Raw genomic sequence first — 26,113 nt, forward strand, 5'->3', positions numbered from 1 at the left:
GTTTTGACCTGCCATTTGAGTTCTGTTATACTCACAGACACCATTCAAACAGTTTTAGAAACTTTGGAGTGTTTTCTATCAAAAGCCAATAATTATATGCATATTCTAGTTACTGGGCAGGAGTAGTAACCAGATTAAATCGGGTACGTTTTTTATCCAGCAGTGTCAATACTGCCCCCTACCCTCAACAGGTCAAACAAATCAAAATATTTTTCATATTTGAGATTCTTCAACAAGCCACCCTTTGCCTTTATGACAGCTTTGCACACGCTTGGCATTCTCTCAACCAGCTTCATGAAGTAGTCACCTGGAATGCATTTCAATTAACTGGTATGCCTTCTTAATAAATGTTAATCTGTGGAATTTCTTTCCTTCTTAATGTGGTTGAGCCAATCAGTTGTGTTGTGACAAGGTAGGGGTGGTAATCAGAAGATAGACCAAGAAAGAGCGTGATGGAGTGCTGTGTTAGATGATCTGGCCTCCACAATCACCCGACCTCAACCATATTGAGATGGTTTGAGATTTTAGCGGACAATCAGCCAATAAATGCTCAGCATATATGTGGGAACTCCTTCAAGACTGTTGGAAAAGCATTCCAGGTGAAGCTGGTTGAGAGAATGTCAAGAGTGTGCAAAGCTGCCATCAAGGTAAATGGTGGCTACTTTGAAGAATCTAAAAATTAAAATATATTTTGATATGTTTAAAACTGGAGGGATGATTCCATATGTGTTCCTTCATAGTTTTGATGTCTTCACTATTATTCTACAATGTAGAAAATAGTGAAAAATAAAGAAAAACCCTTGAATGAGTAGGTGTATCCAAAGTTTTGACTGGTACTGTATATATTTACAAAACAATATTTGGGGGATTGGAAATGATGCAGAGAATTACATTGATGGAAGCTACAACCCATTTGCAATATTAAAGCTGATCTATCCCCTAAAAATAAACATGTCAAGAGTATATTTCTATATTTAAAAAGTCAGTTCCAATAATATATATATATATATATATATATATATATATATATACTGCTCAAAAAAATAAAGGGAACACTTAAACAACACATCCTAGATCTGAATGAAAGAAATAATCTTATTAAATACTTTTTTCTTTACATAGTTGAATGTGCTGACAACAAAATCACACAAAAATAATCAATGGAAATCCAATTTATCAACCCATGGAGGTCTGTATTTGGAGTCACACTCAAAATTAAAGTGGAAAACCACACTACAGGCTGATCCAACTTTGATGTAATGTCCTTAAAACAAGTCAAAATGAGGCTCAGTAGTGTGTGTGGCCTCCACGTGCCTGTATGACCTCCCTACAACGCCTGGGCATGCTCCTGATGAGGTGGCGGATGGTCTCCTGAGGGATCTTCTCCCAGACCTGGACTAAAGCATCCGCCAACTCCTAGACAGTCTGTGGTGCAACGTGGCGTTGGTGGATGGAGCGAGACATGATGTCCCAGATGTGCTCAATTGGATTCAGGTCTGGGGAACGGGCGGGCCAGTCCATAGCATCAATGCCTTCCTCTTGCAGGAACTGCTGACACACTCCAGGCAGCAGTGGCCTGCTGGAGGTCATTTTGCAGGGCTCTGGCAGTGCTCCTCCTGCTCCTCCTTGCACAAAGGCGGAGGTAGCGGTCCAGCTGCTGGGTTGTTGCTCTCCTACGGCCTCCTCCACGTCTCCTGATGTACTGGCCCGTCTCCTGGTAGCGCCTCCATGCTCTGGACACTACGCTAACAGACACAGCAAACCTTCTTGCCACAGCTCGCATTGATGTGCATCCTGGATGAGCTGCACTACCTGAGCCACTTGTGTGGGTTGTAGACTCCGTCTCATGCTACCACTAGAGTGAAAGCACCGCCAGCATTCAAAAGTGACCAAAACATCAGCCAGGAAGCATAGGAACTGAGAAGTGGTCTGTGGTCCCCACCTGCAGAACCCCTCCTTTATTGGGGGTGTCTTGCTAATTGCCTATAATTTCCACCTGTTGTCTATTCCATTTGCACAACAGCATGTGAAATTTATTGTCAATCAGTGTTGCTTCCTAAGTGGATAGTTTGATTTCACAGAAGTGTGATTGACTTGGAGTTAAATTGTGTTGTTTAAGTGTTCCCTTTATTTTTTTGAGCAGTGTATAATATGGTATTGGAACTGACTTTTTAAATATTTCCTGTATATAGTATGGTTACTTACTTTGTGTATGTCATATTTCCTATTCTTATTTCCTGTGTTTTTTCTATTAAAACATTTTTATTGATTATTGCATTGTTGGGTTTTGCATTTCACTGTACTTGTGTATGTGACATTAAAACTTGATTCCTATGAGTTGGCAGCAATCAGCCAATGAAAAAGAAGTAAATTGCGATAGCCTTAATGGTGCTACCCATGCTGTCACAGCTACAAAGAGGAGTTCTCTATCAGACTCTTTGTTGTTCACACTACAGTGTAGTCATGTTTCGCTTTGGTTGTCAACAGCCTTGTGGATATTGCAGTCTTTTGACTGTAGAAAAACAGGGATCTCTAAAAGTTGTCCAGGGGAGGCCGAGGCAGGCAGCATACGATGGAGGGCCAACTTCTCAAGCCCTTAGTCGGTCTGGAACTCGCCCACTGGCCGTGTTCGAGAGCATCAAAACCGTGTTGAATCATGGGTAAATTGTGAATGACTGACCATCAAATAATAATGAGTCACTATTTATGATGCAAGGTGATTTGTAGATCAGTCAAGCTGCAACGTCGAACAGACCTATCGTCTCAGTGGATATTGTAGTACATATTGCCAGAGGACTACAAATCCCACCAAAATATTACCACTCCCTGGATACCGCTCTTCTTTAAAACCTCCGGTCTCCATTTTCTTCCCGATTGATTGAAGATCTCAGAACAAATATAAGGTGAGCTTCTCCTATTATAAATACTTAGACATCGATTAAATATGGTTATTTCCGTTCATATCAACCTTTATCACCAAATAAAAACATTACATCGCGTACACTTTGAAAACCGACGCTTACCTGCCAGGATATTAGCTCGCTAACGTTAGTAGCTTGAAAACCAATCCGGTGGCGACAGCTAGCTAGCTGGCAGCAGAGAGGAAAAGGCGAAGCGAGAGGGTATACTCCCGTAAAAGTCTTTCCACGATAAGCAGACTGCCTGGTCTGCTTTCCCGCCTATGGGACAAGACTGTCTCGTCATTATACACAGTATCTCTGACTTTAGCTAGAAAATGTCGCCAGCACGGCTAGCTAACTGAAACGTCGTCATTAGCGTATCTGGCCTTGTAATGCACGCCAGAGTGTACCTTGATTGTTTATCAAAATACTTGACAGCTAGATAGTTAGCTAGCTTCAACTGTACCACAAATAGTGGAGGAAATATTGACTGAAAGTAACTAACGTTATCTAGCTAGCAAACCTAATTTAGCTAGCTAGTTATCACACATTTGTCAGACCTACCTAGTAAATAACATAATGTCACATTGCTAGCTAACCCTATCCTTGGCACAACATACGATGCTAAAGATTGTTGATTCCGACTATTATTGTGTCAATGCCATCTTCCCTTGTAGACGGTAAACTGGTAACAATTTGTTTCCTTTTAACTTGCTCATTATAGATGCGTATCAAGCCCCTGTAGTTTATTGCTATACTGAAGGTAAGTAACACTGCATTGGAGTCAAGCTACTGTCTGGGATTTAACATGAAAACGTCTTACTCTGTCAGATAAATTTGGTGATTGGAGTTTGGAAAAATATGTGGGACGGACCCAGGAGAGGACCACAAGCGGGACCACCTTTTCGGTAAGCAGACAGTGGCAATGGCAGTATCCACAGAGCTGTTTTTATAGTGAGATGAGGAACACTAACGTTTCAAGTTATTTTCATTGGTTACTTGATTTGCAAGAGGTGCTCAATTGAAAATGTTTCAGTAGCTTGGATGCCATCTAATTGGCAATAGATTTTCATGCAAATGTTTCCACCAAACCGACTTCTTGCAGATACAAATCGGTGCTTGAGGATTTAGTGCACACAATGTACTTTTTAGTTTAAGTACTGAATAAGAATCTAAAGTTCAATGTGTTTCCATCTCATTTTCAACTCTACCGATAGTTTTGTCAGAGAACTGTTGCGTTAAAACCTCTCTTGGGCAGGTGGGACAGTCCCACCCACGGTTCACACTATTCAACAGCCAGTGAAAAATCAGAGCGCCAAATTCAAAACCACAAAATGTCATAATTCAAAGTTCTCAAACATACGACTATTTTACACCATTTTAAAGATGCACGTCTCCTTAATGTAACCACGTTGTCCGATTTCAAAAATGCTTTACGGCGAAAGCATAAAGGTAGATTATGTTAGGACAGTTCCAACACAAGAAAAACCACACAGCCATTTTCCTAGCAAGGACAGGCGTCACAAATACCAGAAATTCAGCTAAAATTATGCACTAACCTTTGACGATCTTCATCAGATGACACTCCTAGGACATCATGTTACACAATACATGCATTTTTTTGTTCGAGCCAAGTAAAATATTTATATCCAAAAACAGCCTTTTACATTGGCGCGTGATGTTCAGAAAATATTTTGCCTCCAATACTGCCGGTGAATCAGCACAACAATTTTAAAAAATACTCATAAACGTTGATAAAATATTAAACTGTTATTCAAAGAATTATAGATGAACATCTCCTTTATGCAACCGCTGTGACAGATTTCAAAAAAGGTTCACGGGGAAAGCACACTTTGCAATAATCTGAGTACTACGCTCAGAAAAATACACTAGGCAATACAGATGCCATTTTGGAGTCATCTAAAATCATAAATAGCATTAGAAATATTAACTTACCTTTGATCTTCATCAGAAGGCACTTCCAGGAAACCCAGGTCCACAATAAATGTTGTTTTGTACATTAAAGTCCATAATTTATGTCCAAATAACTCCTTGTTGTTTCCGTGTTCAGTAAGCTACTCCAAGTGTAGGAAGCACGGCCAAAATGTCACGACAAAGTCAAAAAAAGTTATATTTACGTTCGCTCAAACATGTCAAACGTTGTATAGTATCAATCTTTAGGGCCTTTGTTAACTTAGAATATTCCAACCGGACGATTCCAGTGTCTTGAAAAACGTTTTGGAACACAGCTAACTCTCACGTGAACGCGCGCCAATGAACTCATTTGCTTTCCTGAGTCAACAACTTCCAACTTCCTCTGTTCGCTCTCTGTTCATCAAAGACGCCTCAAACAACTTTCAAAAGACTGTTGACATCTAGTGGAAGCCTTAGGAAGTGCAAAATGAACCCTAAGTCACTGTGTTCGATAGGCAATGACTTGAAAGGACTACAAGCACCAGACTTCCCACTTCCTGGTTAGATTTTTGTCAGGTTTTTGCCTGCAATATGAGTTCTGTTATACTCAGACACCATTCAATCAGTTTTAGAAACTTCAGTGTTTTCTATCCAAATCTCCTAATAATATGCATATTCTAGTTCCTGGGCCCGAGTAGTAGGCCATTTAATTTGGGTACGTTTTTCATCCGGCTGTGAAAATACTGCCCTCTACCCTAGAGAAGTTAACTTCTTAAGGACAGACGTTCCGCAAGCGGAACCAATATCCAATGGTAGAGCGTGGCGCAAAATACAAATACCTCAAATGCTATACCTTCAATTTCTCAAACATATGACTATTTTACACCATTTTAAAGATAAGACTCTCGTTAATCTAACCACATTGTCCGATTTCAAAAAGGCTTTACAGCAAAAGCAAAACATTAGATTATGTCAGGAGTGTACCCTGCCAGAAATAATCACACAGCCATTTTTCAAGCTAGCATATATGTCACAAAAACCAAAACCACAGCTAAATGCAGCACTAACCTTTGATCTTCATCAGATGACACTCCTAGGACATTATGTTATACAATACATGCATGTTTTGTTCAATCAAGTTCATATTTATATCAAAAACCAGCTTTTTACATTAGCATGTGATGTTCAGAACTAGCATACCCACCGCAAACTTTCGGTGAATTTACTAAATTACTCACGATAAACTTTGACAAAATACATAAAATTATTTTAAGAATTATAGATACAGAACTCCTTTATGCAATCGCGGTGTCAGATTTTAAAATAGCTTTTCGGCGATAGCACATTTTGCAATATTCTGAGTACATAGCCCGGCCATCACGGCTAGCTATTTTGACACCCACCAAGTTTGGGACAACCTAAACTCAGAATTACTATTAGAAAAATTGGATTACCTTTTGCAGTTCTTCGTCAGAATGCACTCCCAGGACTTCTACAACAAATGCTGTTTTGGTTCCAAATAATCCATAGTTATATTCAAATGGCTCCGTTTTGTTCGTTCAGGTCACTATCCGAAGGGTGACGCGCGAGCGCATTTCGTGACAAAAATTTTCAAAATATTCCGTTACTGTACTTGAAGCATGTCAAACGCTGTTTAAAATCAATTTTTATTCTATTTTTCTCGTAAAATAGCGATAATATTCCAACCGGGCGACGTTGTATTCATTCAAAGGCTGAAAGAAAGAAATTGAGAATTCTCGTGAACGCGCCTCTCGGTCTCACTGTTCCCAGGCTGACCACTAACAAATTCTCCTGCTGTTCTTTGCCCAGAGACATTCCACTTTCTGGCGCCTTCTGAGAGCCAATGGAAGCCTTCGAAAATGTCACGTTACAGCACAGATGCTGTATTTTTGATAGATGCAACAGAAGGACAAGAAATTGTCAGACAGGGCAATTCCTGTATGGAATCTTCTCAGGTTTTGGCCTGCCATATGAGTTCTGTTATACTCACAGACACCATTCAAACAGTTTTAGAAACTTTAGGGTGTTTTCTATCCAAATCTATCCAAATTATATGCATATTCTAGTTTCTGGGCAGGAGTAGTAACCAGATTAAATCGGGTAAATTTTTTATCCGGCCGTGAAAATACTGCCCCCTATCCCAAACAGATTAAATAGCAAGTGTACCTATTCTGGTCTTGGCATGTGCACTCTAGTCAACAGCTCGCAGATACAGTGCGGGTAGGCTAGTCTACATGAAGTGATTATGGATACGAGTGAGAATGTTTACTTGTCAAGCATGGATCATCATGTCACCAGAATAAGACGCTCTATATTTATTGGAAAGGAGCATCAAGCTCATCACAGTGCACTTCAACCAACCTGTGAAGTAAATCATAACTTGTTTAATCTGTGACCTAATAATTTTCATGGTTTCCTGAGTCGTAGTGGGAGGACCACACACCATATCATCACGTGACTCCAAGTTTACTTTGATATACTTATTATATCATGGCCATTTCTCACGTAGTTAATTGTACCAACACAAACATCCCACCATTTTTTTTTTTGTTCCAGTGGGGGCAATCGTGGAGAAATGTTTGGGGACCGAGGTGGAGCTATGCCCAATTTCAGGGGTCGAAATGGGATGAACATGGGTCCCAGGGGGCCACAGGATCGGGGGCCTCGTATGGACGTGAGGAGGATGGATTGTCCGTCTGATATGCGGGGTCCGTCTGATATGCGGGGTCCGTCTGATATGCGGGGTCCGTCTGATATGCGGGGTCCGTCTGATATGCGGGGCCATGTTATGGAACCGCTTGACATACGAGGGAGAGGAGAACCACCCAGGGATTTCCTGGGGAGACCTGGGGAGGAATCAGACTTCGGCCTCCGAAGGCAGTATGAAATGGCAATCCGAGACAAGCTGCTAAATGCAGCAGGTAGTGGTGGTTTCAAGGGGCCAGGGAGAGGCATGCCACCACGAGGTCTACGAGAGCCAAATGACAGATTTATAGATATGAGAGATGGAGAGATGTTCCGCAAGGATATGCCAGGTTTCAACAATCCCAATATGGATGGAAGGCGTGGAGGATTTTCCATTGAGCCTATGGGTAGAAATGAGGGGTTCAGAGACATGCGTGATAGAGAGAGGCCTCATATTGACAGGCCCCCGATGGGCATGGATGACATTGATGGATTTAATATGGACATGCCTCCACGGGACTCGGACAGGGGAATGATGGACTTCGACAGGAGGGGTGCTTCGTCATTGAATCCAAGGAGAAGATTTGAGTCTGATATGGACTTCAGAAACCGCGTTGGACCCCAGGCTGAATACAGAGGAAGGGACAGATCTCCTGTACGATTTGGCGACGGTGAAGGTGCGCCAATGGATGTCAGGGGAAGTCCTGGTTGCCCTCCAGATCTTGGTGGGCCAAACAGACCCAAGTTTATGGGTAAAGATCCAAAAGGCACCCTTAGAGACAGGGACTTTCCAGAAATGGAAGAGGTGTCGCTTGCAGAGGAGTGGAAGAATCGAAAAATGAAGGACAGTCTTCCATCTCCTATGACCAGAGGTCTTCCTCCTTTCACCATAGATGTTCAGGGACAGCGATTCCCTCCAATGTCCAGAGGGGGTGGTCTTCTTGGAGAGCCACCAATCTTTAAAGAAAAAGACAGACCATCCACAGAATTCCCAGGGAAAAAGGATGGGCCTCCCTTTGGCTTCCCTCACACCGAGAGAGAAGCTCCAGGTTCCCAGGACTGGGATAAAAAGCCCCCCCCAGATTTTCCTGTCATGGATTTGCCATCCTTTGGCCGTAGAGGTCCCCAGTACCCTCCCTTTCCACCCATGGGTCCTGGGCTCCTGCCAAACACCCCGAACAGAGAGAATAACAGCAAGCATTGGCCTGGAGACAGAGATCCCAAGCAGAATCAAAATGTACCAAATCGAGGTGACAGACCCCCATACCTCTTAGAGATGGACAGGCCCCCATATCTCCTAGAGAAGACTCCACCAACTCCACTGGGCCAGGGGCAAAAAGATAGCACTAGTTTCAAAGGGCCAAAGGCTGCATTGCTTGAACAAGGCCCAGAGAGGGATAAGCTGGTTCCAGGGCCTGCATTCCAAGGCAAAGACCAGGACTACAGGGACATTGACTACAGAACTGGCCCAGGGAGAGTCTTTTACCACAAACCTGAGGAGCTGCAAGTACCTAACGAAGTTCTAAAGGAATCCAAACCAGTCCAGACTCCCAAATTCAATGACTCTGGTTCCCAGGTTAGTAAAGCAAATGTATAGACTAAACCCCATAAAAATGCTAAACAACATTTTTGCATCCAAACCAAATTCCATACAAATTTTCTTGTTCATCTGTTGGTTGAGTGTTCCCCTTTGTCATTTGTGATTTATTTATTAATTTATTTTATTTTTTTTTCTTCAATTGCTTTAACCTGTTATTTAAATCTGAACTGTCAACCAAAGGATCAGGATTACAGGAGTGCGACTGTGAAGGACAAGGTTACTCATACAATTTGCATCACTGGAATTCCTAAGACAGCCACAATGGAACAGGTAGGAATCAAATCAGACATTTTCCTTTTTACTTTTCTGATTGCGTAAAATCATTTAGTTAGATGATGAAAGTTTTTAGTTATAGACCTATAGGGGTGTTTTTATCAAAGGGTAATGCCTAACAAGATTTCACTCTCTTGCAGATTCTTGGTGCCTTTGCAGTCCGTGATGGTGTCCCAATGCAGGGCATGAAGATAAAGAATGTTGTGCCAGGTGAGACAAAAGTCCCTGTGTGGAAATTCTCAACTCGAACAGTATCTCACATCTCCTACGAATTGTTTCGCTATTTCGCTATACGACTCATATACGCTTTTCAAAGTGTCTTTGTTGCATCCGGTGTTCTCGATCTTGATGCAGTCGCGCATCAGTTCAACAGCCAGGTTTTCTTAGTATTTATCCATTAGCGTTTTTCATTCCTGACGATGTAGGGACACGTTCAAAACATTTTGTAGAAGCTTTCATCCTCAACGAAGCCATCTTTGACAGTGACTATCTGTCACAACAGTTCATGTGACAAGCATTTCTTGCGTACACACCATTTGTTTCATTATACACAATTTCCTTTTTTTAACAAATAAATCATTGATTATAAATGAATGTAGGCAGCAAGCCTGTATTACAGACCACTCTAAGTGTTTTGCTGAGACTTCAGGTTCTTGGTGTTGCGTTTCTCGTCATTCAGCTTAGACCGAAAGTTTTCTCAATGATTTGATTGTAGGACTGCTTCAGGCATCTACTCCCAACTGTTCATTCACATGCTTACCAAAGAACATCACATTAATAAATGCTGCAAGATGAGTTTAAACTGTGTTCAGTTGAAAAGGGCTGAGCTCATGCAATGTAAGGCATTACATTTCAGATCCCTGAGACGCTACAATACCATGTTTCTGAAATGACAAAGTTTAGATATGGCAGCAAGACAATTCATCAATGGCATAGCCTATGTTTCATGTTAGAGTTTCTTTCATACACCATAAGCCTATGCCTTAGTAGCACATAGGTCATACCTTTATGCTTGCAGGAACTTCCCTTTATGGAAATGAAGCTATAGTCGGCATACTTGGCAGGATGTTTAGAGACAACATTCAGTCCATAGTTGGATTAGGAAAAGATGTCGCTACTGGCAATTAAATAAGGACAACATTGCCAACTCAAATGCAAGATAAATGACTAATATGCATGTTGTGCTGCAAAGGTACTGTATTAGTGGAGACATTGGCATACATGAATAATTAGGACAATGTTCTATTCCCCCCCCCCATGTAGTCATCTAAATGCAGCACTATCACCACAAAAATGCTGAATGTGATCTCCTTTCGTGATGTGCTCATGAACTGCTGTCCTTACTGGCATTGACTAACTCAAACCCATCTGTATTTCAAATGCTGTCCCCAGGTTACAGCTACGATACGGCCTATGTGGAGTTTTTAAACCTCGAGGATGCAGTCCACTTCATGGAATCCAACCAGGTGGCCCATCCTCGTCTCTCTACGTCGGCTGTGCCTTCGGGCAGGAAGAAGGCTTGGGCTGGGGGGGCTGGCATTTTATAAGGTTTAGGGGAGGGAGAGGTGGGAAAAGGGTTGGTTATTGTTTGGGATCATTTGTCGTAGTTACTCCCAACGTGTGGGTGTGTGGATTTACACTATTGGTGTAGGTTCAAGGATGCTGAGAGAAGCTTTTTGGGAAAAATTCGACTTTTCATAATAATAGTTCAATAATACGAGGTCGAGGAGGCGTGTGACTGGTGCATTGTACACTGAGTGTACAAAACATTAAGAACACCTGCTCTTTCCATGACGACAGACTGAGCAGGTGAATCTAGGTGAAAGTTATGAACCCTTTTTGATGTCACTTTTTAAATCCACTTCAATCAGTGTAGCTAAATGGGAGGAGTCAGGTTAAAGAAGAATTTTACAGCCTTGAGACAATTGAGACATGGATTCTGTATGTGTGTCATTCAGAGGGTGAATGGGCAAGACAAAATATTTAAACAACTTTGAACGGCGTATGGTAGTAGGTGCCAGGCGCACCGGTTTGTCAAGAACCGCAGCGCTACTCGGTTTTTCATGCTCAACAGTTTCCCGTGTGTATCATGACTGGTCCACCACTCAAAGGACATCCCGCTAACTTGACACAACTGTGGGAAGCATTGGAGTCAACATGGGCCAGCATCCCTGTGGAACACTTTAGACACCTTGTAGCGTCCATTCCTGACATATTGAGGCTGTTCTGAGGACAAAAGAGGATGGTGCAACTATATTAGGAAGGTGTTTTTAATGTTTTGCTCACTCAGTGTATGTCTAGGCCCATAGGCATGCTACATAATGTCTTGTTCCTGCATTCTTGGTCCTCTGTCCATCGAAGTCCTTAGTTGGATTGGTTTTCTTTTAGTGATCTCTTTTTTCCGTTGTTGGATAGCAATGTCAAGGAGAGTAAGGCAGCCATTTCTGCGCTAGCGTTCAAGTCCATCTTAGGTTTTGTTTTGTTCTCATTTTTGTACAGAACTTAAAAATACGAGAGTTGCTTTTTTTGGTGGCAATATTGGAAAGTTGATCTCTTTACACTTCAGACTGCTGTGCCCTGTTGACTTATACCTTTCTGGCAATATCTTGCCATAACCTTTGGCTATCTACAAGCCCAACTTTCTACATTCTACAATACTCTGACTGTTTGTTGGAGGTTATGCTCATTCCTTGTTCTCAACAAGTGGACAGTAATGTTCTATTCCATTCTTCTTTCTCTACACATAGAGAGCTGTGCAGCAACCATGGTATTCTTTCGCAGTGCTGAATGGATAGACTCCGTGCCTAAATGCATCCTCCACATCAGATCCACTCTTGTCTGCTAAATACAAGTATAAATTTGCTCGACATCCATTCACTTGACACTTGAGGAGTCTTTTCTCTTGACCACAGTTCTTTGCTCACTTTTTCCTGTTGGGGACTGTGAGGCCTTCCTTTTGGTCAAATTGGTATAGGTTCATGTAGAGTATCAGAAGCCTGCGTTGGTTGGCTTTTAGCCATTAAAGCACAGGTCAATGTCAGTGGTGCACGCCACCAGTATAGGTGACTCATATTCTCCCAACCATATTGGCCGAATCTGGTAGCCATATTGATGGACTCATGACGCGCTACAATGTTAAGCAACAGACAATCATCAAGGCTAGAGCCATATCTGGCTCTGATCAAGGCTGGAACGATGCAGAATCAGTGACAGGTGTTACATGTTCCTTTGATCTATCCTCTGTTAATTTACTAATTGGGTAGCTGGTTGGTAGAATGGTTTTGGATTTTGTCAATCATTTGGTTACATAAGATTTTAAAGACATGCATTTCCTCTCAATTGTTTAATGAATTCGACTATCTTTTTACCCATCAACAGCAAAAAACGGTTAAAGTATTGTCTCGTCAAGTGGGGTTATTGTAGATATAACTGCCACTCACCATTTTAGATGTACTAAAATGGTGAGTGGCAGTTAAATGGTGAGTGGCAGTGCATTCGGAAAGTATAGACCCCTTTATTTAAATAAATGTTTTTCCTCCTCAATCTACACCCTACCCCATAATGACAAAGCGATTACAGGTTTTTAGATTATTTATTTTTTTGTATTCACACCCCTTGCTATGAGACTTGCAATTGAATTTTTCAGCGGCAGGGAATGGGACACTAGTCAGGATCGAGGGAAAGATGAACGGAGCAAAGTACAGAGAGCTACTTGATGAATACCTGCTCCAGAGTGCTCAGGACCTCAGACTGGAGTGACGGTTCACCTTCCAACAGGACAATGACCCTAAGCACACAGCCAAGACAACGCAGGAGTGGCTTCGGGACAAGTCTCTGATTGTCCTTGAGTGGCCCAGCCAGAGCCCGGACTTGAACCCTATCGAACCCTGTCTCTGGAGAGTCCTGAACATAGCTGTGCAGCAACGTTCCCCATCCAACCTGACAGAGCTTGAGAGGATCCGCAGAGAAGAATAGGAGAAACTCCCCAAATACAGGTGTGCCAACTTTGTAGAGTCATACCCAAGAAGATTCGAGGCTGTAATCGCTGCCAAAGGGGCTTCAACGAAGTACTGAGTAAAGGGTCTGAATACTTATGTAAATGTGATATTTCAGTTAATACATTTTTTATACATTTGCAAAAATTTCTAAAAAACAGTTTTCTTTGTCATTATGGGGTATTGTGTGTAGATTGATGAGGGGGGGGGACTATTTAATCCATTTGAGTAAGGCTGTAATGAAATGTGGAAAATGTCCAGAGGTCTGAATACTTTCCGAATGCACTGTATTAGTTAAACCTGAGATTGTTAAATCTGAGATTTTTTTTGTCTTTAAACCAGTCTGGTCCAGCACCGTCATGCCTTTAGGCAGATTAGTGTCATACACTTACAATGCACTGCCAACACAATGGTCTATTGAATTTCACATTTTTGAAGTACAAATTTGAGTCCTGCACTGTCAAAGAATATAGATTTGTAACTTTATCTAGTAAGACGAGTGATATGAAATTCATAATCTCCGCTTTTGATAGTACTGTACATAAAAGGTTGAATTACCTCCTGGGAAACAGTAATGCGATTGCATGGAGGAAGTTCTTTGGAAGGTATTGGTCGATATGGCTTCCATATTTCTGTCAGAACTATGTCCTACTACCCTCTCCACTGAGGAGGACTAAACCTGCCACAGTGCATGATGGGAGTCTGTTCTCTTGGAACATTTAGAATTGTCACTTGGTTGGCAAGAAAGCAGATTACTCAGTTTGGATCTAGCGAACTCTTCCTGTTTTTCAGGGATCGCTGATGGTTGGCACTAAAACGGCTCTCATGAGATACGTCCAGCCGGACAGAAGTGTCAAGGAAGCTCAAGTAAGTGTTGTATATCACACAGGAAGGGCCTGCTCTGGATGACAGTGATTTATTCATTCCTTTTACCTTGGTCCATAGACCTTTTCTTATTTTTAGAATGCTAGTAGCATAGGTATTTTTATGCTTGGTAGTATTTACCCCCAAGATTTGTATGCATGGTAGATTTGTTTTGCCTGTATTCCTTATGTTAACCTATAGGTTAAGACAACTGCCACTAAGGTATTGATGTGGCTCCTCTCACTGTGTTAGGAACCAGGCCCTCCGGCCCAGGAACCCCTGCTGCCAAGCCCAGGCCAGCTCCTGGTCAACAAGGCCAAGAGTGACCACTACGGCCAGAATGGCTCACAGGCCAATGCCCCAGTGGACCCCCTGTCTCAGCAGGGCTCGTGGCAGCGCAGCTCAGACCTCACCCCAGAGGCCTGGCAGCAGCAGGTGGACCAGCAGCTCAGACAGCAAGAGGCTGAGCAGCAGGCAGAGTCCTGGGCCAGCCGCAACCCCCCTCGCCAAGCTCCTGGCCCTCATCAGCTGGACCCCATCTTTAAGGAGAGCAAGAGTGAGTGAGCTGGGCAATATTGGAATAGTTGGTTTGAGGTGTGACTGGATAATACATTTGTTTGTCTATGGAGAACTGTTAAAACTCAATGTGGTATTATAGCTCCCAAGTTTATAGATCAGTGTGCTTGTTCTCCCCTCTTGCCCTACAGCCATGATCATAAAGAATGTGAAGCCCACCACAACAGTGGAGACCATCCTGAAAGCCCTGGACCCCTTCGCCTACCTGGATGAGAGGAACGTCCGTCTGGTTAGAGGCAAACCCCCGGGTGCCAAATGCTTCTGCTTCATTGACATGGACTCTCATGAGGTATCACATAGCTGCCATAACATGTCAATTAGGCTCTTTGTCATGGTTTATCACACTCCAATTTCCAGCTGATATGTGGATTTTAAATGTCTGAGAGTTGTACCTTGCTTAATGGATGTCATGACGTGGCCTTTTTTCCATCCTAGCAAGTGACCCGTCTTGTTGACCTGCTCACCAAGCCCAGGCCTCTCTCTATCGACGGGGTCCGGGTTTACGCCGAGGTCGCCAAGCCTTTGAAGAATCAAAAGTGAGTCCTGTAGCATGTTATATCATGTAGCCACAGATTTCAGTGCACTACTGAGGATTTGATGGTGTCTTCTCCTGCTAGCTACAGAAGAGAGTTTGATAAATCCAACACTTCTCTCCTGGGGTTCCCACCTGAGGCCAGTATGATAGAGGTAAGTTAGGTGTTTGCTATCATTTTGGGTTTTGAGTTTGTGTTGGTTCGAAAACTGAACATGTTTTTGTGCCCTAATTCCAGCCGCAGCAGTACTATTCATCCCAACCTCACAAGCAGCCACCAGGAGCTCCCCCACCTAACATGCAAGGTAAGTCCTCTCTGTCAGTATCCACATTCAAACACTATTCTGCCTGAGGATTTGCACATGTATTTTTCAGCTCAACATGCTTCAATCATCAGGTAATGTTGAGTCCAAAATAATCTGTAAGAATCCATCTTGTATTTTTTTTGGACCTAGGAGACCATTTGGGTGGATCGATGGGTGGGCCGATGAGCTCAGACATCCCTCACTCCCATTCGTCTGTCTCGCACTTGAACTCCAGCATGGCTCAGGTGAGATACTATTCTAACCAACTTTATTCTAAAGTGAAGACACACGCATCTCTGTTGGTGCTGCTGCTACCAGACTCTGTCTTTTAAATTGTGCAGTATTTAGCAATAATAACACTTGTGCCCTCTTCCCCAAAACGCGTGTAAATATTTGACTAGAAATTGTGCCTTCCTGTATTATACTTGTTTATTCCATTCGACTGCCGTTTACTTTTTGTTTGTATTATCTTTCATTATTTCTTATTGTCGTTGCGTTGTCGATGGAACCTGCACGTAAGCGTTTCGTTGGACAGTGTATACCATGTGTATCTTGTACATACTTGAAGCGTTGATAATGATTGACAGTTTAACCTCTCTCGGGTATGTGGGACGAAATGTAATGTAATGTAAATGAAATCGTCCCACCTAGTCAACAGCCAGTGGAATCGAGTGGCGCGAAATACAAAAACCTTAAATGCTAAAACTTCAATTTCTCAAACATATCACTATTTTACACCATTTTAAAGACAAGACTCTCGTTAATCTAACCACATTGTCCGATTTCAAAAAGGCTTTACAGCGAAAGCAAAACATTAGATTATGTTAGGAGAGTACCCAGCCAGAAATAATCACACAGCCATTTTTCAAGCTAGCATATATGTCACAAAAACCAAAACCACAGCTAAATGCAGCACTAACCTTTGATCTTCATCAGATGACACTCCTAGGACATTATGTTATACAATACATGCATGTTTTGTTCAATCAAGTTCATATTTATATCAAAAACCAGCTTTTTTACATTAGCATGTGATGTTCAGAACTAGCATACACACCGAAAACTTCTGGTGAATTTACTAAATTACTCATGATTAACGTTGACAAAACACATAACAATTATTTAAAGAATTATAGATACAGAACTCCTTTATGCAATCGCGGTGTCAGATTTTAAAACAGCTTTTCGGCAAAAGCACATTTTGCAATATTCTGAGTAGATAGCTCGGCCATCAAGGCTAGCTAAACAGACACTCGCCAACATCGAGGCTCAGTAAACTCAGAATTACTAGTAGAAAAATTGGATTACCTTTGCTGTTCTTCGTCAGAATGCACTCCCAGGACTTCTACTTCAACCACAAATGTTGTTTTGGATCAAAATAATCCATAGTTATGTTCAAATATCCTCCGTTTTGTTCGTGCGTTCAGGTCCCTATCTGAAGGGTGATGCGCGGACGCATGTCGTGACAAAACATTTCAAAATATTCCATTACCTTATTTAGAAGCGTGTCAAACGCTGTTTTAAAATCAATTTTTATGCTATTTTTCTCGTAAAATAGCGATAATATTCTAACCTGGTGACGTTGTTTTCGTTCAAAAGCTGAAAGAAAAACATGGCCACTTCTCGGGGCCGCGCATCTCCTGTCTCTGAGCCACCAGCCTGACCACTCACAAACAGCGCTCCTGTACCTAGCCCAGAGACAGCAGAGATCTCATTCCACTTTCTGGCGCCTTCAGAGAGCCTATGGGAGCCTTAGAAATTGTCACGTTACAGCAGAGATGCTGTATTTTCGACAGATGCCACAGAAGCACAAGAAATGGTCAGAGAGGGCACTTCCTGTATGGAATCTTCTCAGGTTTTGGCCTGCCATATGAGTTCTGTTATACTCACAGACACCGAACAGTTTTATAAACTTTGGAGTGTTTTCTATCCAAATCTACCAATTATATGCATATTCTCGTTTCTGGAAAAGAGTAGTAACCAGTTTAAATCGGGTACGTTTTTTATCCGGCCGTGAAAATACTGCCCCCTAGCACTAAGAAGTTAAACAGAGGAAATGCTTGAGTGAGTGTCAGTGTGAAATGCCCAGGTAACCAATGTTTCCCTCTCCCACATCCCAGGGAGGTGGCTATGGTGAACCTCCATTAGTTGTTCCCTACCAACAGGCTCTGCACCCCCAGGTCTCCTCTGCTGGAGTAATGGCAGCTGCAGGAGACCATAGCACTGATGGCTACAGCTATGGTAAGGCCAAGCAATAATGCCCCTCTGACATCAGCGGAAAGAATGCGAATAGACAGGCATTTTATCAGTCTCATCTTGTCATACTCCTGCAATAACTGACCTTCTCATTTCTCTAGCTACTGAAACTCCTGACGTGACTAACTACCTGTATGATGCCACTTCCGGGTTCTACTACGATCCCCAAACTACCTTGTACTATGACCCTGCCTCTAGGGTAAGAGTGCTGCACAGCAGCTCATATATGATCTGATGCATGCTCTTGAAATGATTCTCTTTGTGTGTCTGTGCTTCATGTCCTGTGTCTGTGTGCAGTATTTCTACAATGCCCAGACCCAGGAGTACCTTTACTGGGACAGTGCGTCCAAGACGTACATCCCCGTGCCCGGAGGACACGCCACAGACACCCAGCCCCCCATGGCCCAAGTTAGTGTTGCCCTGGCACCTGACGTACAGGCCATTCTGGCCAATCCAGTAGCAGACGCTCCACTGGACATAAAGAAACCAGAACCAACCCCTCACGTCGACCCTCCACCAGTCCTAAACCCTACACCTGCTCTGAACACCATGCCTAACCCCAACCCTTCCCCTGAGAGGAGAGAGGACGACGACACTACACCTCACAGCCTTGACAAGAAAGACAGCAAAGACAAACCAGGAGAGAAAGAGGAGAAACCCAGGAGCCTAGCTGCGGTCAAAGTAAACCCACATTACCACATTGTGCTCATGTACAATGAAGCTATAGGAACAACCCTCTTGCCCAAATACACTACCTCATAGATGGTGAATACATATGTGTCATTCTCAGGTCATGAAGGATATGGAGCGCTGGGCTAAGATCCAGAACCGTCAGAAGGACAGCGTCCGTTGCCCGTCCCCCATACTGAAGACCTCCGTGGGCGGGCTGGACGACAGGAAGACCTCCAAGGCAGCTGATGCGGCCTTCGCCATCTTCGAGAGGAAGGTGGGTGGAGCGTCGAGGTTACAGTGGGGGGGGGGGATATTTGATCCCCTGCTGATTTTGTGCGTTTGCCCACTTACAAAGAAATTATCAGTCTATAATTTTAATGGTAGGTTTATATGAACAGTGAGAGACAGAATAACAAACAAAAAAAATCCAGACAAACGCATGTCAAAAATTTTATAAAATGATTTGCATTTTAATGAGGGAAATAAGTATTTGACCCCTCTGCAAAACATGACTTAGTACTTGGGGGCAAAACCCTTGTTGGCAATCACAGAGGTCAGACGTTTCTTGTAGTTGGCCACCAGGTTTGCACACATCTCAGGAGGGATTTTGTCCCACTCCTATTTGCAGATCTTCTCCAAGTCATTAAGGTTTCGAGGCTGACGTTTGACAACTCGAACCTTCAGCTCCCTCCACATATTTTCTATGGGATTAAGGTCTGGAGACTGGCTAGGCCACTCCAGGACCTTAACCTCTTGGGGCTAGGTGGGACGCTAGCGTGCCACCCGTGGTGCACTCCATCAACAGCAGGTGCATTTCAAGAGCGGCAAATTTGAATCCAAATAAATGTCAAAATTCAAATTTTTCAAAAATACAACTATGTTACACCATTTGAAAGATAAACATCTCCTTAATCTAACCACGTTTTACGATTTCAAAAAGGTTTTACGGCGAAAGCATAAATTTAGAGTATGTTAGGACAGTACATTTACAAGAGTTGTGTGTAATGTTTTGTCAAGTCAAAGACAGGGTCACCAAAACCATAAAACCAGCTAAAATGATACACTAACCTTTTACAATCTCCATCAGATGACACTCCTAGGACATTATGTTAGACAATGCATGCATTTTTAGTTCTATCAAGTTGATATTTATATCCAAAAACAGCGTTTTACTATGGCATTGATGTTGAGGAAATCGTTTCCCTCCAATAACCGGCAGTCAAGTCAGCGTCACAAATTAAATAATTAAAATTAGAAAACATTGGTAAAATATTATATTGTCATTTAAAGAATTATAGATTTACATCTTTTGAACGCAATCAACTTGCCAGATTTAAAAATAACCTTACTGGGAAATCACACTTTGCAATAATCTGAGCACTGTGCCCAGAAAAATACGCGTTGCGATACAGACTAGACGTCATGTTGGGGAGATCTAAAATCGAAAATACTATGTAAATAATCCATTACCTTTGATTCTCTTCATCAGATGTCACTTCCAGGTATCACAGGTCCATAACGAATGTAGTTTTGTTCAAAAAAGCTCATCATTTATGTCCAAAAATCTCCGTCTCGTTAGCACATGATGTAAGCCAGCCGGACTTCTCGTCATGAACGAGGGGAAAAAATATATTTCCGTTCGTTCAAACATGTCAAACGTTGTATAGCATAAATCATTAGGGCCTTTTTAACCAGAACATGAATAATATTCAAGGTGGACGAATGCATAGTCTTTTATAACGTATTGGAACGAGGGTACCCAACATGAAGTAGCGCGCCAGGTGTCTAATGGGACATCACCGTTCCATGGCTCTTGTTCGGTCAGATCTCCCTCCAGAAGACTCAAAACACTTTGTAAAGGCTGGTGACATCTAGTGGAAGCAATAGGAAGTGCCAAAATATTCCTAAACCCCTGTGTTTTTCAATGGGATAGGTTTAAAGTCAATACAACACATCAGGTATCCACTTCCTGTCAGAAAATGTCTCAGGGTTTTGCCTGCCAAATGAGTTCTGTTATACTCACAGACACCATTCAAACAGTTTTGGAAACTTTAGAGTGTTTTCTATCCATATATAATAAGTATATGCATATTCTAGTTACTGGGTAGGATTAGTAACCAGATTAAATCGGGTACATTTTTTTTATCCAGACGTGCAAATGCTGCCCCCTAGACCCAACAGGTTAATGTGCTTCTTCTTGAGCCACTCCTTTGTTGCCTTGGCCGTGTGTTTTGGGTCATTGTCATGCTGGAATACCCATCCACGACCCATTTTCAATGCCCTGGCTGAGGGAAGGAGGTTCTCACCCAAGATTTGACAGTACATTGCCCTGTCAAATGATGCGGTGAAGTTGTCCTGTCCCCTTAGCAGAAAAACACCCCCAAAGCATAATGTTTCCACCTCCATGTTTGACGGTGGAGATGGTGTTCTTTGGGTCATAGGCAGCATTCCTCCTCCTCCAAACACGGCGAGTTGATGGCAAAGAGCTCCATTTTGGTCTCATCTGACCACAACACTTTCACCAGTTGTCCTCTGAATCATTCAATGTTCATTGGCAAACTTCTGACGGGCATGTGTAAGTATTCTTGAGGAGGGGGACCTGGCTCACATTAACACCATTATCCCAGAAACCCAAGATCCACACCAACTTGCATACCGCCCAAACAGATCCGCAGATGATCCAATCTCTATTGCACTCCACACTGCCCTTTCCCACCTAGACAAAAGGAACACCTATGTGAAAATGCTGTTCATTGACTACAGCTCAGCGTTCAACACCATAGTGCCCTCAAAGCTCATCACTAAGCTAAGGATCCTGGGACTAAACACCGCCCTCTGCAACTGGATCCTGGACTTCCTGACGGGCTACCCCCAGGTGGTGAGGGCAGGTAGACAGGTTACCTTAGTGTTCTTGGGCACAGGGACTATGGTTGTCTGTTTAAAACATGTTGGTATTAGACTCAATCGGGGACATGTTGAAAATGTCAGTAAAGACACCTGCCAGTTGTCAGCATACGTCCTGATAATCCGTCAGGCCCCACGGCCTTTGTGAATGTTGACCTGTTTAAAGGTCTTACGCACGTCGACTACGGAGACACGCAGCTGTCCGTATGGCTCGCCACCATTGGACTCTGGAGCAGAGGAAATGCCTTCTCTGGAGAGATGAATCACGCTTCATCTGGCAGTCCAATGGACAACTCTGGGTTTGGCGGATGCCAGGAGGATAATGGTCTGGGGCTGTTTTTCATGGTTTGGGCTAGGCCCTTTAGTTCCAGGGAAGGGAAATCATAATGCTACAGTGTAAAATTACATTCTAGATTTTGTTCTTCCAACTTTGTGGCAACAGTTTGGAAGGCCCTTTTCTATTTCTGTGTGACAATGCCCTGGTGCACAAAGAAATCCATACAGAAATGGTTTGTCGAGATCGGTGTGGAAGAACTTCACTGGCCTGCACTTAGCCCGGACCTCAACCCCATCGAACACCTTTGGGATGAATTGGAACGCCGACTGAGAACCAGGCCTAATTGCCCATCCTGAATGTTCTTGTGGCTGAATGGAAGAAAGTTCCCGCAGCCATGTTCCAACATCTAGTGGGAAGCCTTCCCAGAAAAGTGGAGGTTGTTGTAGCAGCAAAAGGGGGGACCAACTCCATAGTAATGCCCAGGATTTTGCAATGAGATGTCCATATACTTTTGGTCATGTAGTGTACCTCACATGCGCCTCGTAATAAGACTGCAATTACCCGATTTAATGAATTATCTGACTCCATAAAGATTATTTAGCAATATGCAAGAACACCATAGTTGAGTTACAGTAATAGGCAATGAAGAAATGTCTGAATGGAATTCTAAATACAAGTGTATTTAATTACTTTGTAAAATGAATGGATTCGCATACAAGGCAAAAAGCTAAAGTTACAAAGCATTAACTGGCATTCTAGGAGAGGGAGAGATCTCGAATACCCTTTTATAAGCATCTGCGTTGTTTGGATTACAAATCTGAGTTGGCCAATAGCGTTACTGTACCGTTAACCTCCAATCAGATGTCAGACCTACATGATATAGTCACAACAGAACTCCTTCTCAGAGGTGTGACCTTGGGGGCTGGCAAGATCAACACAGAGAATGCGGAATTCCTAAGAACACAGGAAATTCTTGCTTACAGCAATGAGTCACTTCGAGAGCTGCCCTACACATTATTTATTTACCATGATTCTACTGTAACTCCTCTGTTTCCACATACAGGGTGGAGACGACCCCTTCAAGAAGCCTATGGCTCCTCCCAAGAAAGAGGGGAAGGGCTCAAAGGTGAGATTGGTTGGATGATTCGTGAGCGATCACCGCCAAATGCCTAGAATGTTCTGTGGTGTGAGAGCTGGGGAAAGAAGGCGTGAATTTGATTCCAATCCATAATGTCTGGGCTGTTTTCCTCACTCCCTGGTGAACTTGTTCCTGAACTTCCTGCTCTTTCCACTCCACCCAGCAGCCCATTGGCTCTCTGGGCCTGCTGGCATCAGACTACGCAGCTACAGGCAGTGACGAGGAGGAGGAGGTGCAGCACGAGGTTCCTCAGGTTTCTAGGAGCCAGTCCCAGGACGAGGAGGACAAGCTAACAGACTGGAAGAAGATGGCCTGCCTGCTGTGTAGGAGACAGTTCCCCAATAAGGACGGCCTCGTGCGCCATCAGCAGCTCTCTGACCTTCACAAGCAAAACATGGAGATCCACATGAAGATCAAAAGGTCAAAGAAGGAACTGGAGGCTTTGGAGAACCAGGAGAAAGAGGTCAGTGGAGGCTTGATTTTTCGTCACCTTTTACATAAGTGCGTACACATTTAATATGTTGCTGTAAAGCAGTTCCAGTAGTCGCAAATAGCTAAATCATAGTTGTCTCAGTCTCTCTCTAACTTCCTCAGCTTGCCAATTATTATATACTGGCAACGGACATAATCAACAAACCGACAGGGGAGTTTGGGTCATCTGATACCCCCCCCCCCCAGACTTAGGAGAGAACTCCACAAATCAACCTTTTAAATACAGACCTGTCACTGAATGGATCTCCTTACCTACTAGAGCTGGAATGGTAAACCAAAATGAGTGAAACGGACCATTTTATCAGGGACATTTTAACATTTCACCGATATCGACAATAACGGTTAGTAGCCTTTTACTAGGAGCATGTGAAGTTTGAAATGAAACTGAATGCGCTATTACTAACTGGACAATTGATAGCTATATCATTCAAAGTAGTAGTAGTTTTAAGGGTTATATAAAAGAAAGTAACTGCACATTAATGTTAAGAATTTATCGTTGTTTATGGTTAATCATGATGATTTAGTCAATTTATTGCGATATGGATTTCCCCATGTCGCCCAGCTCTATTACCAACTCATATTTCCCAAGCGAAAAGCCTTTAAGAAAATATAAGACATCTAATGACATACTGATCCCTGAATATGGATCTTGACCGTTAAATGTTACCTTTTCAGGTATTTTAAATGTCTGTAATATCTAATTGTTAATGTATGTAAATTGTAGTCTTTGTCTGCAATGTCTTTTTCGTTACGTGTCGGACCCCAGGAAGACTAGCTGTCGGTGTGGCGTAAGCTAATGGGGATCCTGATAAAATGTTATTTTTAAATGTCATATGACTGACGTATTAATGTGTGTAGTCTGTCCCACAGCTGAGTGCTGGCGAGTCCAACGGCTCCCCAGAACAGAAGAGAAGGAAGCACCAACATCAACACCAGAATAGCTGGGCTGGTGGCTCCAGGGACATGCACAAAGGCAGCGAGAGACCTGGGTTAGGCTCTGAACCTGTTGAGGTACGTCTCTAACGCAGCTCTCCAACTCTGTTCCTGGAGAACAACCTACAGAACGGTTTTCACTCCTACCCTTAATGTAGCACTAATTCTAATAGTTAGCTGGTTGATGAGCTGAATCCGGCTAGTTACAACTGGGATTGGAGCGTAAACCTGCAGGAACAGGGTTGTTGAGCCCTGGTCTATAACATTTTGTATTTTTCTGTCTGTAGTCTTCCAGATGGGTTTCTTTTTAACCCTTTGTGATGTTTCCTCTCTCTTGTCTCAGAGGAAGAAGAAGGAGCCTGTTGTCTGGAACCATGCCACCTACAAACAAGCTGTGCGCAAGTCCATGTTTGCACGCTTCAAAGAGCTGGACTGACCTCTTCCTGTGAACAAGAGGGGTGCGTTCAGTTCACTGTATGTGTTTGTGCTCACCATTCTTCAACAGTGTGAGGTTTGTTTGGTGGTTGTGGCCTGATCAATATGGATGTAACCTTTAGAAATCGCAAAACTAATGCAGCACAACGTACACAGTCTTCCTCCGTTACCATAATCACATTCTTCAACTGGTCGTTCAGAAGGGCGCTATTTCCGTTGAATCAAACGTTGCACGCCGCTCTGTTCTACTTAACACACCCAAGATCACCCACTCTTGTGTGTTTGTCTGTGGGGAGTGTTGGTCAACATAATGGACTTGCCATGGCCAGCAGAGCTTTTGGACTGAGCTCACCTCTTACTGTACCGGTTGGCCCCACTTTACTGTACTACAAGGACTTTGACTCCCCAGCAAAAAAATCAGGCCGTAGCCTGCCCACTCAGCTCAACTGTTGAGACCATGGGAGCCGTAGGGAGACCGCTAGGGCCTCCACATTTCTGCAGTATTTTCTGTGCTTGTTGGAGGGCCCGTTCACCTATCCCTATCCCACTGCTGTACTAACTGCAGGAGCGAGGTAGAACCAGTGGTGTTGGCGCTAAACAGCTCCACAGACTCACCCCAAACATCAAGCTGGCTTTGACTGGCTCCTAATCAATCCTTTTTATGGATGTAGCTTTGTTTTCCTATGTGTGTTGTATGGCTGATGTGTAGTATTATTGTGATGTGTACTCAGCAGCCAGATCTGCCATTGTAGAATCTCTGTATGCTACCAGCTGGATCCAGCTACACACCATCATTTATTTTAAGATGTTTTTATATGGACTTATTCCTTTCCTTGTTTGGGTTATACTCTGTATGTGTACATGTTTACATTTTTAAGTAAACAAAAAAAATCACCTTATTTGAGTCTGGTTTATTTATGTGAAAGGATGTGTGTATTGTTAGATTAGGAATGTGTGCAGTGATTTACTTTGCCTCCCACAATTTTCAAACGTTCCATCTTAACACGTCTATGTAATCAAATGTCAGTTTGGCATACAGGAACTACGTCACTCCCATCCCGGAACAAATTGTTTTTCCTTATCGAAGTTGCTGAACGAGTCAGTCATTGAAAGCAGATCCTATTCACTCACTGCTGTTGCCTGGGGTCGGGTTTACAAGACTGTCAGACAGAAATTCTATTCGGCAACTCTCCATTGGGTGGCAGCAGTGTTCTTTAGAGATGTGTACCGTCACTAAATCCGAATAGTGTTGGACCTTCTCGTGATGTTGTATGGTTAACCCTTCAGATAATACAATGAACTGGAATATGCTTCATTGTTTGAACAGGGAATTGTCGCAAT

At 42.9% G+C, this 26,113-nt stretch overlaps 1 protein-coding gene across 5 annotated transcripts; it reads left to right on the forward strand.

Moving 5' to 3' along the window:
* The first annotated feature begins 2,650 nt into the window (after positions 1-2,650).
* LOC106582758 (RNA-binding protein 6) lies at positions 2,651-25,671 on the forward strand. 5 transcript variants are annotated; one of them, XM_014166150.2, is made up of 21 exons: positions 2,651-2,903; positions 3,732-3,808; positions 7,392-9,096; positions 9,301-9,390; positions 9,534-9,603; positions 10,786-10,859; positions 14,181-14,255; positions 14,505-14,808; positions 14,960-15,117; positions 15,264-15,364; positions 15,446-15,515; positions 15,599-15,665; positions 15,816-15,910; positions 17,786-17,906; positions 18,023-18,120; positions 18,219-18,602; positions 18,712-18,867; positions 22,838-22,900; positions 23,076-23,375; positions 24,263-24,415; positions 24,681-25,671. In XM_014166150.2, exons 2-21 carry the CDS (start codon positions 3,762-3,764, stop codon positions 24,771-24,773), a joined length of 4,224 nt encoding a protein of 1,407 aa, XP_014021625.2. In that variant the 5' UTR covers positions 2,651-2,903; positions 3,732-3,761; the 3' UTR covers positions 24,774-25,671. The 5 variants fall into 5 exon arrangements, with proteins under 5 accessions (XP_014021625.2, XP_014021628.2, XP_014021626.2 ...); XM_014166153.2 differs by having other exon boundaries at positions 24,275-24,415; XM_014166151.2 differs by having other exon boundaries at positions 23,079-23,375.
* The last annotated feature ends 442 nt before the right edge of the window (positions 25,672-26,113 follow it).

Source organism: Salmo salar, chromosome ssa22 (assembly GCF_905237065.1).
Source record: "Salmo salar chromosome ssa22, Ssal_v3.1, whole genome shotgun sequence".
Taxonomy (NCBI): Eukaryota; Metazoa; Chordata; class Actinopteri; order Salmoniformes; family Salmonidae; genus Salmo; species Salmo salar.